The sequence below is a fragment of the Camelus ferus genome, chromosome 2 (genome assembly GCF_009834535.1).
Source record: "Camelus ferus isolate YT-003-E chromosome 2, BCGSAC_Cfer_1.0, whole genome shotgun sequence".
NCBI lineage: Eukaryota > Metazoa > Chordata > Mammalia > Artiodactyla > Camelidae > Camelus > Camelus ferus.
In genome coordinates this window covers 35,356,217-35,376,324 of record NC_045697.1, presented here as the reverse complement: position 1 = coordinate 35,376,324, position 20,108 = coordinate 35,356,217, and the positions used below count along the sequence as shown (strand labels likewise).

The 20,108-nt window shown below is 41.5% G+C and overlaps 1 protein-coding gene across 6 annotated transcripts in view; it reads right to left on the bottom strand.

The window, feature by feature from the left end:
• The window catches only part of CWH43 (cell wall biogenesis 43 C-terminal homolog), a 53,352-nt gene that overhangs the window by 12,663 nt on the left and 20,581 nt on the right, over positions 1–20,108 (bottom strand). For 5 of the 6 annotated variants that reach the window (XM_032497256.1, XM_032497264.1, XM_032497251.1 and 2 more), the window contains 8 exons: positions 19,402–19,603; positions 16,123–16,211; positions 11,208–11,465; positions 8,753–8,878; positions 5,699–5,778; positions 4,365–4,470; positions 3,180–3,315; positions 1,389–1,538 (listed from right to left, as the gene is read on the bottom strand). In XM_032497256.1, coding sequence (XP_032353147.1) covers positions 1,389–1,538; positions 3,180–3,315; positions 4,365–4,470; positions 5,699–5,778; positions 8,753–8,878; positions 11,208–11,465; positions 16,123–16,211; positions 19,402–19,603 — 1,147 coding nt within the window. The remainder of the gene's footprint in view (positions 1–1,388; positions 1,539–3,179; positions 3,316–4,364; positions 4,471–5,698; positions 5,779–8,752; positions 8,879–11,207; positions 11,466–16,122; positions 16,212–19,401; positions 19,604–20,108) is intronic. The other variant, XM_032497270.1, reaches the window with a different exon arrangement.

Below are 20,108 nucleotides of genomic sequence, written 5' to 3'. Positions count from 1 at the left end.
AACTGAGGTTCAAGGTAGTTAAATACCTTGGTGGAGGAGATATACTTTGAATTAATTAGGATTCAAACCATATTGTCTGATTCCAGGTTCTGGAGTTTCGTGCCCTTAACCATTAAACTACACTGCTTCCCGCCCTAGACATCTCGGTAAGTGTTAGCCATTATTATTACTGTTGCTGTGGTTGTCATTATTATTACACCAAATTAAGTGAGATGGCAAATAAAAGGTATGCTGTTAGTTAGAGAGCTTTAATATGTGGTTAATAGAAAGTTAGAGAAGGTAGCCCTTCCCTCCTCTTTTCCAAACACAATTTGATGGCTATCTTTTAGTCTTCCCTTCCAAGTCTAGTCTTTACATTTTGGAAGAGGTAGGAGGGAGTTAGAGGGGGCAGGTGAAGAAAAGCAAAGTAAAAATGGGGTGGAGTATATTCAACTGTTTCTTAGGTTGAGACTCTGCAACCTTTAAACACAAAAATGTCTATTTTTTAAAAGATAAACCCAATTCAAGTGCAATTTAAGCTCAGGAGAATGATTTTTGAATGCTGTCCTTGCTACCAGAAAATTACTGGGAGAAACAGAAGGTGTTTCTTGGGCATGCTTTTCTCAAACCCTTCCTCTCTCTCTTCTCCTTGGAACCCACCAGTTTGCAGGTAGGCTGTTTTCTTGCATCATCCTCTCCACTAAAGGGACAGTTGGGCAGGGTGGACTCTACCCCTGCCGGGTAGGGCTGCTGCTGTGGAGAGAGACAGTGTCGTGTATCATTGGGGGACATATTAGCAGGTCCGTGAGGACACACTTAAGCCATGTTGTCCAAACAGGTTTATCAGAATCCAAAGAGATCTTCTGATCTCCCTGCCAGACTCCTCTGCCTACCTCTCAGTTGATTGTGAAAACATGAGAGGAAAAAGAATGTCATTTAGGACCCTCAAATCCCAATAGTTACTTCCAATTGGAATAATTGGAATTTCATCTTTCTGTAGTCCGGTTTACCATGTGGTTCCAAGCACTTGCAGGCTCTGAGTTGGGTCTACCTAATTCCTAGCCGTGTGACCCTGGTTGGACAAGTCCCCTAACCTCTCGGACTTTAGCTGTAAAATGGGGCTGTAACAGTACTAACGTTACACAAAATGAAAATTAAATGCAACAGCGCACTTAGCACAGCACCTGCTCAGTAACTGCTGGCTAACCCAGCCATCACTGCTGCCTTGTACCATTGCTAAGGACTGCCTGCATCTCAAATGTTTCTATGCCTGATTTTTAAAACCAGCAACACAGGGGAAAATACTGTGGGAGAAGAAAATAAGAAAGGTCAATGCATGGAAATCAAAGTAACATGTTAATAATATTTCTTGGCATTTGTGTACTATGAGAAAGACCAAAGAAACCCACTCGTAATTCCCAAAGTGTGTCACAACAAAATCCACCAGTTTGTCGGAAATGTTAACAGTCATTGTGATGGCTGGTGCAATCTCGCCCTCTGGTGACGGAAGAAGGTGATGCTCTGATTTCACAATTGGGTATCTCGACAAAGCCATAATCCTGTATTGGAATGAAAAGAAACACAAGCATCATTATTAGTCCCTCCGCCTCGTGCAGACAGGACTAGTAGTATGTGTCATAAAGGGATGCATCACACTTCAAACATCCTGCTGAGGGGCACTGAGAGCAACGATGTGGAGACGTATGGGACAGTCTGCTGGATGAGTGAATGCTTATGGGCTATTCAGCACGTCTTGCACTAAGCACAACGCTAGCAACTGTGTTTAATAAGCGCTATGGAAACATGAAAAAGGAAGAATTAGTGATACCCAAGCTCCACTTTACCTGCATTGTTACTCTGGCAACATATCTGCATAAACAATTCTAATATTAATCAATGCATTTGGGGATGTACAGTCTTGCCAGCCAGGACACAAAGTAACAACTGACAAAATTATAAATTACAAATGGTCCAATAAAGATAGGAAATATGTCCCTCCCCCGCAAGTCAAAGAACTACATATGGAAAGGACAATCAGAGTGCAGACCTCAGCAGGCTTCTCCCTGGCTGCATGCACCATCTCTCTGACCCTGTCATGAACTTCCTCCAGTGAGGATCCCTGAATGCACACATCCAGCTTGTGTTGTCACACTCAGCCCTCCAGGCTGCACACAACTGCCTCCTGGATATCACTTGACCATCCAGGCACACCTCAAACTTAGCACAATCCTGCTGCTCACCTGGTCATTCCTGTCCCATTGGATGGCATCATCTCGTATCAGATACCCAGGTAAAAAACCTAGGTGTTGCTCTTGTCACTTCTCAGCCCCCATCACCTAAACCATCAGGAAGTCCTGTCGGCTGTGTTCCAAAATACTTTCTGAATCTGCCCCCTTCTCTCCATCTCCATGGCTCCCACTGCCAGTTCTCACCTGTGCTAGTGTCTCCGGCTCATCACCTGTCTCCCTGTCCCACTGTTGCCTCCCACCCCCTGACACCTGTCCTTCTAGGAATAACAGCCAGAATGATCTTTTAAAAATGTGAATCAGATCAGATTGTTCCTGTGTTTAAAATTCTCCAACTGGTTCCCATCAAAACTGAATTAAATCAGTCCTAAGCATGGATTATGGGGTCCCCTAAGATTAGGTGCTCACGTTTGACCTCATTTCTTACTAGTTCCTCCTCCATCCCTGCACTGAGGCACACCAAGCTTGATCCTGCCTCAAGTCTTTACACTGGTTCTTCCCACGTCTGGGCCCTGGGTCCTTCTCATCATGGGGCCCGAAGAGACACCTTCCTGACCACACTACCTCAGTATCCCCATTGCCCTGACCACCCAGACACTCTTCTTTTCTATGCGGCATTTACTGCTATTTCAAATTATCTGATATCTGATTTCTTTATCTTGTCTCTTCACAGCAGCATGTAAGCTCCATGGGCAGCATCCAAGTCCAATGTGTCTAATGCTGTAACCTCAGTTCCTACACTGAATGGTTTATAATAGTGAAGAACTGAATATATTCAGCAACAGGGAAACCATTAAAATGATGATGGAACATGCATGTCTCTCCATCCCCCAAGAAGCATCACTGGGACATATTCGTAGGACTAAGGAATAACGATATCAACTACCCACTCCAAGCCTCTGCTGCCTGGTCTTTCAGGAATATGTTCAAGATTATTTCCCCAGGTACACTCACCCCCAAGTGTGATCCCTTGTGCTTGGACCAAAGTCGGTATAGAAACCCAACTTCTCCCCTAACCACATGGTTAAGTCATTGTTCCCAATGTAGGGCTTAGAAGCATCACTCTCCAAAATTGTTATGAAATCTGCACCTGTTCAGGAAAAAAAAAAACCCACATGGTGATTACCCACAGCAATACAAAGACCGTTAGTAAAACTTGATTCTTTGCCTTTACTCATGAATCAAAAAACAAAGTAGTTCCTAATGAGCTACTAAAGTGAACTGGTTCAAGTCTGAGCTATAGAGGAATTTTACCATATTTAGAATGTAATTAAAACATGGGTTACCTTGAGGAAATGCGGGACAGGATAAAGGCATAATTTTCCTAATTTTTCAAATATTCTTAATATCATTCCCAAAATTTCAAGTAAGCTTAAGGCCTTTCTCAAATGCCTAATTTATGTTCAAAAACAACAGGGTAGTATACAATAGCCTTATTCCTGGGCAAACACCTCCATGGTACTGGCACAGAAGTAAGTGTATTCAGATACCCTGGTCAGATGTGCCCCAGAGGCCTGTAATCAGGGCTAAAGGACTAAGGACCAAAGAAATTTCTTAATGGTGTTAGAATCATCTGGACTGCAGTTTCTCAGGAGACACGGTTATCGTTAGGAATAACCAGAAAAGTTCATCCCTTCATGTATCTTGCTCCACGTAGTTGATCTAAGAAGCAAACGCACACATATTTTAAAGGATGCTTCACACCAAGATGCACACCCCAGGGCCTGGAAACAAACAAAATTGGCTCTCAGGGTCTTGCAAGCGATTTGCTTTGCAAAGGAATATCGCTCCAACCCAATCTGCCTGTTAATCTGACAGTTTTCTGGTCCCCAACAGAGGGTTCCCAAGCTACAGGAGCCACCAGCAGGGGCATCTCTAAGAGCAAAGGCATGACAAAAATCTCCTGCAGATACGCAGTGTGAGACTTTGTTCAGAATCAGCTGAATGAATGGCTCTCCAGCAAACACAGATGTGGGTACAGCAGCTTAATCCTCCTGCAGCTGCCCACCCAAGTGAAGCCTTCTTAAGAGATTAGTTTATGACCCAGCAAACCCTTCTCCCACCACGTACGACCTTGCTCAAAATAAAAGTAATAATAGTAGTTTCTTAAAACCTGGAACGAATTCCAGTAAGACTTACCTGTCTCATTGAGCAGTTGAGCTGCTCTTTCTAGGCTAGACCATCCTTCATTGTCGAAGCCAAACCTGAAAGGCCAGATGGCGACAGAGATCTCTGTGGCTGGTGCCTGAGGAATTGTTTTAATGATAATTTGGGATGACTGAACAACGGCAGTTTCAGCGACCCACTTTACTCCATCTCTCTCTACCAAAATTCGTATTTCAGCAAAGGAACGGTTTTAGGCATTTGTCCACATTTAACTCATAATAACAAGGAGATATTTGCTAGTTGGTATTATCCTAATGAATCTGAATCTAATTTCTAGCTTAGGCTTGGAAGTTAGGAGGAATGTTTGGAAAGTGAATATTTATAATAAGCATTGCTTATAATAGAAAAAAATTAGAAACAACCTGGCTGTTGCTTCAGTGTGGAAAGTGGGAAAGCTAATAAAAAATGCTAGTATATACACCTGAGTACTACACAGCCCTAATAAATGAGTTAGGGCTACATATTTCCATATGGATGAATCTCACCATGATGATTTTAAGTAAAAAATTAAGCTGTAAAGTATATATATGTCAGATATCATTTAGATAAAGTTAAAAATGTGTTAAAAAAAAAAAAACCAACAATATTGTCTAGGGATATGTCATGTGTAGTAACAATATAAAGAAATGCATGAAGATGATAAACAGCATATTCCGGGCAGAGGTCACCCTTGCATCGGAGAAAGATGAGACCACAGATGGATACACAGAGTCCTTTAACATATTTGGAGAGTGGTCTGCCAGTTCTGAGTTATACATGCTGTTACTCTCCACTGGCCTGGCAAGGCAGAGGTTCAGGAGCACAGCACACTCTGAAAGTTGCTCTTTGGGGTCCATGGGCCCAGAGGATGCACTGCCTGACCCTAACCATCCATTTCAAATTAATACAAACTGATCAGCAACAAGGATCCTGTGAAAGAGTACAGCTGGATTAGAGCAACCGAAAAAACACAGGTCAAAGTGGGCTGCAGAAGTTCAGGTAAGCACCACCTCTCTGCATAGGAGGGCCACCACTTAACCTACACAACTCAGTGTGCTCAGCAGTGAGCTGGGCATCTCATCTCTATACAAGAAACATTACTCAGTTTAGTGACTATAAAGAGAATGGAACCACCCACAAAAACTTCAGAAAATAACTCCACTATGTTGTCAGCCTATGACCTAAGGTTAAAGAGGTGAGATCCAGGGCCCTGAAGTCCTTAGACCCAGGTCTAGGGTTCAATCACAATGGTGAAGTGTACAAATGTATGCATATATATATATATATATAGTGTATAAAAGTTTATAACAAAACTTTTAATTACTCACCCCTTTGCCCAATTTCTTCTCATAGGCTTTATGCCGTAGTCCTAATCCCAACAACCCCACACCAACAAGCAGCCACAAAACTAAACAGAAAAAAGAAATAATTGTTTAGAAGAAACTAAGTTTGTTTTTTAAAAAAATTTATGAAATTATTGAATTTATTAACCAAGGATTTTGTGCAAAGGAGAAATGTCTAGTTCCTGGGTTACTTTTCATGTGTGGCATGCATATATAATCCATACTTTAAACTCAGTTCAAAGACTCTTCCCTAAAAATGTTCCAAGAACCACAAACTAAAATAAAAATAAACCATAAATATAGATAAGAAGTAGTGTACAAGAAAACAAGTCTTCATGAGGAGGAACCATAGTGAAAACACCCTGCAGAATCAAGCCCAAAATACTTCCAAAAATATTTACATTTTTAGAATCAGAATATAAAATAAGCATGCTTAACATTTTTAGAAAAATAAAAGAGGGTCTTCAATAGGATGACTAAGGAATATGAGATTAAATTAATCGTCAGGAATATCTGTAAAGAAATTAAATAGACTTCTAAAAATAAAATTACATAATAATTGAAATTAGAAACTCACTGGACAAGATAAATAGCAGATCAGACAAAACCAAATAGAGAATTAGTGCCAGGGACAGCTTAAGAACAAAGGTAGAGAATATGAAAGAGGTTAAGGGACATGAAGAAGGGATAAGAAGACTCAACACACATCTAATTGGAGTCAAAAAGCAGAGGAGAGAATAGATGGGGAAAAGGAAGTATTTGCAGAAATTATGCTGAGAATTTTCCAGAATTGATTTTAAAAAAAAGCATGACTCTTCAGATTCAGAAAGCCCAAACACTCACACTGGATCCACAACCAAATATATTGCAGTGAAACTCCAGAATATCAAAACAAAGAGAACACCTAAGAGCTGCCAGAGAGAAAAGACAGAGTATCTTCAAAAGAGCAAAGATTACACTGATGGCTGACATCTCAAAAGCAAAAATGGAAGTCAGATGACAGGGGAATAACATCTTTCATGTTCTGAGAAAAAAATAACCAACAACTAAAAAACTGGAAGGTGAAGGTGTAATTTCCAAACTAGAAAGAGGAGTGAGGAAGAGAAGAATAAGAAAAAAAGAAAGAGAAAAAGAAAATTTTTTTCAATGCAAAAGTAAGAAGAAAAAATGGAATATACACCTGGAGAAAGTAGAAAAAGCCAAAGCAAAGTAAAATGATAATCATAGCAGATGAGAAATCACAGCAAAAATAGATTATATTTTCGAGTTAAAAGGCAAAGACTGACATTCTGGAAAAGGCAAAACAATGGAGACAGTAAAAGGATCAGCAGTTGTCAGGGGTTGGAGGAAAGAGGGAAGGATGAACCAGACCAGCATGTGGGATGTTTGGCAGTGAAACTATTCTGCATGACACTGTAATGGTAGATCAATGTCATTATAATTTGTTCAGACTCACAGAATGTATAACAAAAAAGTGAACTCTAATGTAAACTATGGATGTTAGTAATAACATATCATTATTGGCTCATCAGTTGTAACAAATGTACTGCAAAAATGCAAGAGGTTAACAATAGTGAGAACTGAGGAGATGGGAGTGTGAGGAGGAATAAGGGAACTCTACACTTTCTGTTCAATTTTTCTATAAACCTAAAACTGCTCTAAAAACTAAAATCTATTAATTTTTTTAAAAAGACAAAGACAGTGGTTGGCATTGGTAGGGAGGGGGAAGGATGAACAGGCAGAGCACAGAGGATTTTTAGGGAAGGGAAACTACTCTGTATGATACTATAATGGTGAATACGTGTCATTATACATTTGTCATAAACCACAGAATGCACACCACCAAGAATGAGCCCTAAAGTAAACTAAGGGCTTTGGGTGATAGTGTCATGTCACTGTAGGTTCATCAGTTGTCATAAATGTGGCCCTCTGGTGGGGCATGCTGACAGTAGGGGAGGCTGTGTATAAGTAGGGTCAGAGGGGACCAGAAGAAATCTCTGTACTTTCCACTCAATTTTGCTGTGAACCTAAAATGGCTCTAAAAAAATAAAGTCTGTTTTTAAAAACCACACAAAGCAGCCTCAACAACTTTGAAAATAAACTGTTTCAAATGCCTCAATTTGAAGAATGAATAAAGAATTTAATAATAATAATAATAATAATAATAATAATAATAATAATAATAATAATAATAATAATAATAACAAAGATTTTTAAGAATAAAAACAAACAAAACTGCCAGTTCCTGGTTTTAAGGGACATGCCTCAAACAAAAGAACACACAAAAAAACCCTAAATTTAAAAAATTTCCCCTAAATATTAATATAATCTTTTCAAATTATGATGGAACATGTATGAAAGTGTTTATATAATGATCTTACTGCTTTATGACATTTAGAAATATATTGAAATTTTTTTTAGCTTCTTAATTGTTTTTTAGCTTTTTACACCATAATATTCTGTCTTCTCTACTAAAACAGTAAGTTTTGGAGGGTGGAGACAAGTTTTTTACATGTCTTTGTATTCTACATAATATTACGTAGTTATGCAGTACATTGTAGTCTAACACACTATCTGCAAATGTTATACAGTCAATAAACATTTTTATTTAATCTAGTATGTTTTGAGATGAGTCAGACTGAATAGTAAACTAGTTTCATACGTGAATTTCTAGTTCACCAATATTCCAAACATTAACATATTTAATCTCCCCAAAAAGGAGAACAAAAAATGAATTAGTTTCAACTATTAGAACAAAGTATTTTGGAAATTCTCCTGTTAAATCTATGTTAGAAGTGAACCAAAATTAATATAGAGTATTTATTGTTGAAATGACATGATATTAAAGATTTGCTTTAAAGTTTTATCTAAAAAAAAAAAGCAAGGAAGATGAGTATTAACAACACTGGCAAAATGTTAATAATTGTTGGAACTGGGTTGAAGGGTACATGAGGGTTCCTCATACTCTTTAATTTCACATGTTTGAAAATTTTGATTTATAATAAAATGCTTTTAAAAATAAAGCAAAACTATACTCACAAAGTTTCACGTATTTTTCACTCTTTCTGAAAAGCACTTTAGGGCTATCTTTTGTTTGAAGAAGAAAGTCAAGGCTTTTCTTTGGACCAAATAGCGTATTCAGCCCAATAATTAGCATTATTATCCCTGTTAAAAAAAAAGAAAGACAAATATATTACATTTCAATCCAAAAATTCTTCTAGTGGTAAATTCTAGGAGCCTAGACTTCATTTAAATGGACACAGCCTGGAAATGCCCTTATTATCTCAGTACCTAAGCAATTACTTCCAATATTACTTTTGATCACTGGGATGATCATAAGAAATCAGCCAGAGTTCTAGAAATTATGCTTTAGAAGACCAAAACCAGCCTTTTGTTGATGAGGGGTTTCCTTCTATTTCCTGAGTGTTTCCTAGTTGTTAAGTTGGTATTGGTATCTGCCACTGACTGCTGATGGTGCAGGGAAGGATGAAGACAGGAGAAAGCAGCCTTCTGGACTGCCTCAGGGACTCAGTCCTGAGTGAAGGGACCACATTCACTGAGTCGAGGAGCACACAAGGACGATACGGAGGTTCTTAATGTAGCAGCGTTTGTGGCAACAACTCTGGCCTGGATTGTGGGTCTGCCCAGAGGACGCACGCTGCAGCTCACACCTTGTCAAGTGGGGTGTGTTACAACACCGCTTACAGGTGAATTGTACGTACTTCTAATGTCGTATATAGTAAGAATGGAAACAAAGGTGTGATTGAACAGTACATAAATTAGGGAATGTCCAGTGAAAGTTATGTTTAGGTGGAAGGCTAGCAAAAAAAAAAAAAAAAGTTATGTGCAATTTCCAGGAGATAGGAGAAAACTAGACAACAGACTTATAACTAGTTTCTCATGTAATACAGATTCTTTTCAATGGTTATTCAAAGCTACTCTGAACATGACCAATGTTCCTTAGTTTTTGTGGCCTTATCAACATAATGTCACTCTTACTAAAAAGAATTTAGTTGTTTGAAGCTAGAATAAAGCATTGTTTCTGCAGTCCCATAAGAAGTAAGAAGAAACTCAAACGGCCCATCATTCATAATATTCTAAAGAAAGAAATGCATGCTTAGAATGGCTCTTACTTTCAGTCATTAGCTCCACATGGCAGACCTCTAAGCAAGCTGGAGTAAGAAAGAAGCAGGGCATTGGACAGGGAGACAGAGCAGGACAGAGTACACACACCTGAAAGAAATCAGAAGAAATACCAAGTTCGCAGAGCCAAGAGTATCGCAGAGGAGATGCAGCAATGTCTGTCTCTGATCAGACGACAGCCTGGGTGTCAAGCTAGAAATATCCAATTCTCAAAAGTTGTTTTAAAACATTCCATGTAATTTAAAAATCTCTCTTCCAAATCAGCCTGTCCTGACAGATGTCTGGCTCATGGAGCAGCAAAGTTTACATTAAAATGTAGAGAGCGGCTGGATGTGCACCAAGGGCACAAGGAGGAGACTGCAGACGAGCACAAGCAGAAGCCCAGACTTGTGAGCAGCACCCACCCCAGCGGTGACCCCCTAATACTTGTCCAGTCTGATGTGTGGTGTTGCCCCCACTACCCTGATGCTCCAGGTGGGCAGGACTCTGTCTCCTAAATCCCCAGCACCCGGCACTGTGCCTGGACCCCAGTAGGAGCACGATGATTTTTTAATGAATAAATGAGCAAATGGAAAAACGCTTGAACAAACAAGAACTGAATCCCCTATTAACATGTTCTGTTTCTTCAGCTTGCAAAGATTTTAGCCCGAAGGCATCTGACATGTTTTACTTAAACGAAAACGACAGGCGACATTTGATCTGGGTATGCCTGGTAGACATCGGTAATTTCATTATTTCCAGAAGACAACTTCTGAAATACTGAACTAAGTTCATGAAATTTTAATCTGGGTACGTAAGTTCAGAACCACTGAAATGGAAGATATGCAGTCTATGACTTGAGAATTTATCATTTACACTAAGATTCATGTCTGCAAAATATATTTTATCGGTAAACATAGGGTAAATAAAAACCATACATAAAATTCAGGGGAACAAAAAAAAAATCACACTTCCATATATATATTTATGAGCCTACCACTGAAATAGCAATGTGAGCACCATGTTCATAGCTCTTCCTGTAATCATAGAATACACATCATTATTATGATATCATTATCATATAACATGAGCATTATAGAGTACCTCTTTCATATATTGTCATAGATCAAACGGTTTTTTTAACTGCTATTCACTGCAAAGGCCTTTGCAGTAAGAAACATTACTGAAACTCAATGAACTAAGAAATTTGTTTTTAAATAGTAATTTAGACATTCCTCCAGAGTCTATTTTAATAAGAAAGGCAAGACCATCCTATTTATTTCCTCCAGTTGTGTAAAGTACTAAATCCTGATCGGTCCTGAAGAGTATTTTTGAGTACTTCCTTCAACCCAGACCTTTCAAATGTACTTACCCAGAAGCATATCAGATCTTTCTCTAGCATACACACCTCCTGGGACAAATTTAAAAGCCGTGCACCAAGCACAGAAAAATATTTCTAGAAGATAAAATATCATGGCAATGGTCATGGGTTTCCCAGGGCTTGACTCTGAGCTCATAAGGTGTCCAAGCACGTGAGGCCACATGGACGCCGTGAAGAGGGCCAGCACCCAGCCCGAGACAGCGGCTGCCCACGTGGGCAGGTACAGGAGGCCCGCAGCTGAGGCCGCTCCTGTTTGAGAGACAGAAAGGAAAAGCATCAGCCAGAAAAGCAGTAACAGGCTCTTCCATGTTCTTAAAAAAGAAAGAGAGAGAGAGAGGAATAATAAGCTTATAGCTATTTAGAGCCAAAAGGGACCTCAGGGGCGTACTGGTCCAATTTTCAGACTGGTAAGAAACTAAGGTCTTAGCCAGGTTAACACGCTTTGCTCAAGGTCACGCAGCTAGTTACTTGCACAGCTGGAGGTGGAATGTGAGTCCAGTGAGTCTCAGTCCAGGGCTGCTTCTTCGGGAAGAGCAGGGGGAGAGGAGAAGGCATTTAGCTTAGGAGAAGGTTATTTGTGTTAAGACCCTTATAGCAAAAACTGCAATTATCTGTAACACCAAAATTATATTAATTTTACCAGCCGGATCTAGGACATTAGAAAACATGTAGAGTCAGTGTGGCTTCTAGAACATTTTTGTTAAGAAACTTTCTAAAGGAGTTTCCATCCATTTAAATGCTGCCCATCATCCCATGATACATAAACTGCCTTTCCCAGTCACACAGCCCCACAGGAAGCTGTGACTGAGGCAGCATGGTAGACACACTGCTTTCCTGTTCTTTCTGCAGGCAGTTCACCCGTCACACACCACTGGAGAGGTGCTGGGAGATGCGCAATCCACCTGGTCCGCAGCAGACACTTAGTACATGTTTGCTAATATGTTGAGCCAAATCTGAGGGAATAGACATTTCTCCATATTCCTAAGAAATTCGCTTGAAGACAGCAGCACAGCAGGGTCTTACAGGACCTCATTTTGGAGCCACCAATATAACACCTTTCCATAGAACAGGACATTTTCTAGACATTAGAAATTTCAATCAATGTTATATAATTGCGACCCACGCTGCAGGGGTGTCCACAGTAGACTCCTCCCTGCTTGGGGCAAGCGCTCCAGGAAGTGGATCCAGCTGGCTTCTGAGTATCCCACAGCTCTCACCTGTCAACTTGTTCCATCCCAGGACAACTGCCATGTGATTGTCTATTCCTCCCCACTTCAAAAAGAACATCACTCAGATGAACACGAGAACCAGATCGCAGGGCCCACTACAACCCAAAGATTTTAACTCCATCGTTAGACCTTCAAATTCTTAGACCTGACAATGGTTATTTTCATTGCCAAAATTTTTTTCATTTTGCAGTAAACAAATGTAATGCTTATTCACTGTAGAAAATTTAAGACCACTGAACTATAAAGAAGCAATTAGGGATGGCCTAAGCCTGAGATGAGATGATCACAGCTAATATTCCTATGTATTTATTTCCCCATGTCTTTTTCCATGTACATACAGAAGTATTTTTACATAAATGGAATCACATCACATATTGAGGACTATATTCTGCTCTTTATGGGTCATTATATCAAGAACATTTTTCATGTTATTAATATTTTTCTTCTAAAACATATTATGTACATATACTATTCCACCGGATAAATATACCCCAATGTAAGCAACCATTTTCCTATTGTTGGCCATTTAGGAAGCTTCCGACACTATGAGGAACATCTTTTTTTGTCAGTAAATCTCTTACTACAACTCTGATTATTTCCTGAAAATAATTCTTAAAAAGATTCTTAGAAGTATAAACTACTGGGGGAGGGGATAGCTCAGTGGTAGAGTGCCTGCCTAGCACGCACAAGGTCCTGGGTTCATTCCCCCGTACCTCCACTTAAAAAATAAGTTAATAAGTAAACCTAATTGCCTCCTCCCCTAAAAGAAAAAAACGAAGCACAAACTACTGCATCAAGAGGCAAGCATTTTGAAGAGTCATTTCTTGTGGTTACCTGCCCTCCTGAGAGGCTACCCCAGTTTCCAGTTTCTCCAGAATCCCTGCCAAGTCTCCCCTTTTGAACCCCGCCAAAAGTATGTCTTTCTAAAAATCCTTATCAAATTAATGATGAAAGTCATACCATACTTTGATTTTCATTTATTTGATTATTAGTGACAGTGAATTGTTCCTGTTTACCAGCTCACAATGACTATTTTTCAAAAGAATGAGTCCTAATTTGATATTCTAATCTAAAGACAGCAAAATAGCTTTGTTGCTTCTCTTACAACAAAGAATTATCTGAAGGGAAAGAAAACATCGCTTCAAATTTCCTTTGACTGTTATCACTTGCATTTTTAATTTAGTTTCTATTTTTAAATGGGCTACATATTTTTAAATCCACTAAAACTGTATTTTGAAATAGGTTATACATTCAAAATCTAAAGTAAAACGGAGTCCCTCTGAACCCTGGAGGTTCATCTATTCCTTCCCCTTAGTGAAGGCAACCAATGTTAGCATTTCCCTCTGCATCCTTCTGGAGACAATCTGCACATAGAAAGAAATGTGCACGAATGTGCATTTCCCTCCCTTTCTGCACACCAGTGGTAGCATATGATACACTGTGAGTCACTTTGCCTTTTTCTCTCAACTGTACAGCTTAACTACTTTTCATTTGAGGCTGAGTCCTTCCAAATAATCTCCCCCAGATCTTTACAACATGTAAGACACTGAGCAGAATGCATGGTAATTAAACTTTCCAGTAATATTTACCATAACTAACATGTTTATTTTCAATGGGCCAAATTTCTCATACAGTAAAATTGTAAGCACACAGCATAGATCCTATCAATGCATTTAGTACATTTATGTCTTTTTTAATAGAGCTTTGTAGGGGGAGGGTATAGCTCAGTGGTTAGAGAACATGTTTAGCATGTAGGAGGTCCTGGGTTCAATCTCCAGTACTTCCATTAAAGTAACTAAATAAATAAATAAACCTAATTACCACCCCCAACAACAACAAAAAAAAGAACTTAGATTTTACTAATTTAATTGCCATCAAGATCTAAAGGTCCTTTATCTTTGCATTTCGGATGTGCTACTGGTCACTGACATAATTAATTTCATGCTAAGACCCAATTGGGATTGCAAACTTCAATGGTACAATGAAAAAATAATTTTATTTTTCTATATTCTGCTTTATGGGTGTTTTCCAGAGATGAATCACAGTGGAAAGTGGGCACCATCTCTAGGTAATTAAATGTGAGCTCCGACTTAATTCAGGTGAGCAGGCATCAGAGAGGGAGCTGAAGCTTGTGAGTTATGGTCCTGCTTTCCTCTCTGCTGCAAACAGCCCACCAGAAGCCTTAAATCTGCTGCCCCTAAGGCCTTCTATTTAATAGCTCAGAGAGACAGCCAGACTAGATTAGGTTTGACTCTCAAGGCTGTGCTTACTTATCTGGGGAAATAAGGATAAGCATAAAACTCTAAGTTCACAGCTTTTCTGTTCTTTAAGTTTATGTTTCTGTGATCCTCAGTTTTCCCATGTTTAACATGAAGCTGCTAATTCCCTGCCCAGTAGGTATTTTGCTTCTATTCCATGAGAAAAGGCATAATATAAATGCTGAACAGACTTTCAGTGTATTCCATGTTCCTTAGACAAATTGCAGGCAGATTAAGAAGCTCTCCATGCTCATTGCAAACTCAGCAGTTACAATGTTATCTGCCTCTTTTCCTGCGGAATCTCAGGAGGTATCTCTCTGATGAGAAGGAAGGTTACTCCTATATTATATTCACACAAACTTCCACAGACCCCATACAGAATGCCGACCCGAAATTACACAAGCAAGTAAAAGTAATCAATGTGACTGCAGCTGTTTGCTCACACAGCTCCAGGAGGATGAGGACCTGGTTAACCTCATTAACTGCGCAGCCTATTTGGATGACGCACACGTCTCCATGCAAGGGTGGTGGCGCTTACGGTGTAGGAGAATGTACCTATTGTGTTATTCAACCCATCTCGTCTATTACCATTACCTGTAGCCTCACAAAGCCGCACCCAGCATTTAGCACAACCCTCTGAATCGCCTGCTTAATTAAAATATATAAGGACATCTCTCCTCATAGAAACCAAACACGTGTTTGCCCTGGCACAGAGTGGGGATTTTTTATTTAACACTAACACTGACTCTACCCACTTCTGCATTTTGAGGGGAAGGGAGGAGGGTGGTGTAATTCAGTCCCAGTGATAAAACAGTCATAAGCATAAAAATAAGGAGTGCTCCTCAAACATGACAGTCTTCATCAATATTCTGTAGTCCTAAAGGGAGTGACTGAGGAGAGAGGGTTCAAGCCTTTGAATGAGTAAACGTGGACCCCAAGGCTGGGGAGAGGCGTGAGGATGAAACTGTAATATACGAAAGAGAAAGGGAAATTGAGCTTCATGTGGAGTCCCAAAGGTGGGCACTCCTGAAAACCAGAGAAGCGAGGGATCTTGGAGAGGGGAAAAGGTCGGCTACGTGGCAATATCTAACCCTCCAGCAACTCAGACCATCAGGAAAACGGTTATGACCCCTGGGCCTGGATAAGTCATTTAGGAGACAGGCAAGATTATGTCAGTATAGCCCGGGGGAGTAAGACAGCTGCAGGAGGAGCGGGGGAAACGGAGCAGAAGGAAGCAGGAACGTGGAGCCCGAAGCCACTGGGAACCGGGGGGACGTCTGGGTTCCAGTGGCTGCAGCTGATTTGAGCAGGCCACCTGGCAGCTGCATGTGTTTGTACAGTCATCTACTTCCACTCTAGGTGCTCAAGCTTGCAAGTAAATTGAGCAACCAAGCATTTCTGCAGAGCAACTCCACGTACCTGTAACCCACCAGATGAGACTGGAACCAGGAAACCATGAACAAGGCGAAATCATTAATCCACCCACCAAGCCCAGCAGAACTGCACCCCTGTTAAAAAAAAAAAAAAATGACATGTTATAAGACACCTGACATTGTTAATATGACACCATCCCAAATACAAAACAGAAACGTATCTCCTACCTTGAGGCACATCTAAGAGATGCTATGAGTGTGCAACAACCAACAAGATAACAAAAGTCCACTAGGACCCATATTACATACATTCAGAACACTGACATAAAAGCAACTCTGACTTGACATGAATGAAAACAAAATTATGGTTACCAAAGGGGAAAGAGGTTGGGGAAGGATAAAATAAGAGTTTGGGATTAGCAGATACTAACTACTACATATAAAATAGATAAACAACAAGGTCCTACTGTATAGCACAAGGAACTATATTAAATAGCTTGTAATAACCTATGATGAAAAAGAATAAGAAAAAGAATATATATGCATATATATATCACTATGCTGTACACCAGAAACTAACACAACACTGTAAATCAACTATATTTCAATTTTTTAAAAAAGGCCATGGAGGACATCGTTGACTGTTGCCTATCCCTAATTCAACAACAAATGTTTATGAAGACCTACTATGTGCCAGGCTCTGTTCTAGGTGCTTGGGATCCATCAGTGTACAAAGATCCCTTTCCTCCATGTGCCCACGTTCCAGTGGGGGAGGAGGACAGACAGTAAACACAACTGGCAGAGAATGAAGGATGTCAGGAGAGCAAGAGCAATGGGGTGGGGAGAGCTGGGGTGGGCAGACAGGAAACTGGAGCACGGACTAACAACACGGTGTGTGCCGCCCCTCACCCTCCCAGGGCCTGTGGTCTGTGCTGATCCTCGGTTTCCCCAAATCCCCTCAGCGCCATCTGTGGCTCTCTCGCCTTCCTCCCATCTCCCACATCTTCATCCCTTCAAAACCTGCTTATGACCCATTCCCTTAAGTAGAACCCAGAGAATTTTAGAAAGCAGTTCCTACCACAATGGTCACAGGGTATGATGGTCTAGCGTGGCGTTTCATGAGATGTGAATAGGTGTTCTAAAAAAGGAACTCCAGGCTCACGTACGTTTGAGAACTGCCCTCTCCCCTAGAATCTCTGTGATGTTCATGGGCCTTGTGAATCACAAAGAAGGAAGGAGAAGGGCAGCGTTTCCAAATCCTACAGATCTGAAAGAGGTTTGGTTTTGTTTGTCTTTTCTCTCAGGGTACCTATTAACATCTTGAGAAGCCACTGTTCTGCACCACACAGTTTGGGAAACGCTCGTCTCCTGAGTTGCATCTCCATCTTTAATGTCTCACTCCAGCACACAGAAAATCATAAAATGTCTGAAAAGAAAACCCTCATTTTACAGGTAAGGAAAACAGGACCAGAGATGTCAGGTGACTGGTCCAAAGGTGAATAATGAGTTACTATTGGCCAAGCCGGCCCTCAGCCCTTGGGCTCTTGGCCCAGCTCTCCTGTGGCTCTTCCACATGACCTATGCTTGTTTTCATGGGAGCTTTGGAAACAAAGCTTTAACCCATGAGAATAAACTCCTTCCTTCCCCTCTCCTCCTTTGTGCCTTTCTTCCTTCTCTCCCTTCCTCCTAAATATGCTAGAGCACCCAGGATCAAAAAGATATAGACCGTGGATGAGATGACATATGTAAACTTCCTAGCTCAGGGCCCAACACAGAGAAAGTCATTAGTTATTAGTTCTTTTTCCCATTCCCTGCCCTCAAGGCGCTTAGTGTCTAGAAAGGATGAAGGACATAAAATAACGTCATATAAACAGTCTGTAATACAGAATAATTATCAGAGATATAAGAAGTAGGGTAGAGGATGGGGTGGGGATTCAAAGTAGTCAGTGGCATTAAGGAAGCCTTGGGGTAATCAGGGAAGACTTCATGGAGGAGATGCTTGAACTAGGTTTTGAAGGGTGAGTAAGAGCTTGCCAGGACATCAAGGCAGAGAAGGCAGCCCAGACAGAGAGAAGAGCACATGTACACGGATGGAGGACTGGAATAGTCGGGCACAGCTGGGGAACTGAAAGTGATCAGCCCAGGTGAAGCACGCGGGTAAGTCAGGGGGCATCTGTAAAAGTGAGGGTGGGGTGCAGGTCCCGCCTTGTATGACCTGGTTTGGGGGCGGAATGCTGAAAGGTTTCAAGCAAGGGTGATGGAGTCACATCTGCACTTTGGAGAGCTCACTCTGGAGCAGTGCGGAGAAGGCCAGGCTGAAGAAAGATGGTCTGAAGACAACAGCAATAGCCTGATGAAATGAGATATGGCTGGGGACAGGGAGGAAGGGGCAGATACTTTCAGAGAAGCAGTACAATTGATTGGACTTAATGCCAAATTAGAGGCAGGAAATGAGGAAGATACAGGATTCTGAGGTGACTCCTGGGTTCCTGCTTGGATGGTGGAGTGAAAGACAGAGTGAACCAAGGCATAGAAGAGGAAGAACATGTCCAGGGAGTGAAAACTACGAAGCCCAGACTCAGACATGCTGAGTGTGAGACACCTGGGGGATGTGCCCAGATGTCGGCAGCGGAAGGAGCCAATGTGTCTGCAAATGCGGGGATTCCAGCACATTAAGAGAGAACAGATGTTTTCAGGGTTCCTCTGATCTTTTTTACATGAAAGGCTGGACCTGGCCACGGGAGAAAAAAGGTGTCAGGAAGAGCAGGGAGAGGGTCAGTGAGGACCCAGCACATACACCAACACTTAAGCTCACGATTGCTAACTCCTTGGGTGCCCCTGGTTAGAATGAGTCCCAGGGTACAGAGGAGGCAGAGATCTCCCTGGGCTTCCTCCTTTGCAGAGATGAGAGCTCTAGGCCCCACTGCCAACCTGGTCTCTCATCCGACCCCGGTCTCGTCTTGCCAGATGACTGTCACTGTAATGGGAAGATCTGGAGGAAACGGCCTGGGGATGCCGCACCTCCCCTGCCACTGAGAAGGCTCTGCTCTGCGGGAATTCCTCAGAAGGCCCTGGGCAGGAGCTCCCAGGACCTCTTACGGAGCCGTGCACAATCCTCAGCCCTCCCTCATGTACCTCCCAGCAGTCCCTCGGCACTGGGGTAAATGCCCCCCGGCTCCCTCATCTCCAGAGGACACAGTAATTTCATGCAATGTTTCCAGCGTCGAGGGCAAGTGGAATATGAAACATTTGGCTGCTCAAACAGAGGAGGAATTTCCTCAACTGCACTAGCCAATTTCTGGATTGTTTCCAAACCCCAACTCACCCGAACGGGTTAGGATCTGGCCCTGGATGGGGATGCCCGCTCACTGCCCATCTGGAAACAAGAGAGACCTCCCCGAAAATCCAGTGGGTGAGGAACATGAGACTGCCGAAGGCAGCCCCCGCCAACAACCAGTTAGGTCTGGCAGCCAACCCCTTGGCCGCCTCCCCAGGCTTCTTCCCCTCCGGCTTGCAGCCGTCACCATCTAGAATGAAACATGGGAAAGCGTCAGTTACATGGCAATTTACCCTCCATATTTAACAGACTTTAAGCCAGTAAGAAATGGTAGCTGGCTTCAAGGAGCTTACTTTAGAAGGGGAGAGGAGACAGGCAACAGCACAAAGCAGAATGCGCTGGGAGAGGTGATGTCAGGCAGCCTAGATCAGGGACAGTTTAGGGAGAAGAAAGCATTTTGGAATCTGACAATTGAAAACACAGAAAGTTACTGACTTCATGTGAAGTCCACAGTAGGAGCTAAAATGCACATAGGAAAAGTGAAAAGTATGTTCTGGGAACAAATGCAGTCCACCTTGAGCAGAACGCTTCCGGTACACCAGGCTGCTTCTGCCCAAGAGAACAGGCCTCTTGTCTAACCCTCTGCATCCCAGGAGTGATAACAGTGCTGTGACTGAGCAGTTACTAGGTACCAGGCCCTGGCCCCAGCCCTTTATATGAACTCATTTCATCTTCACATCTTTATGAGGTAGGCT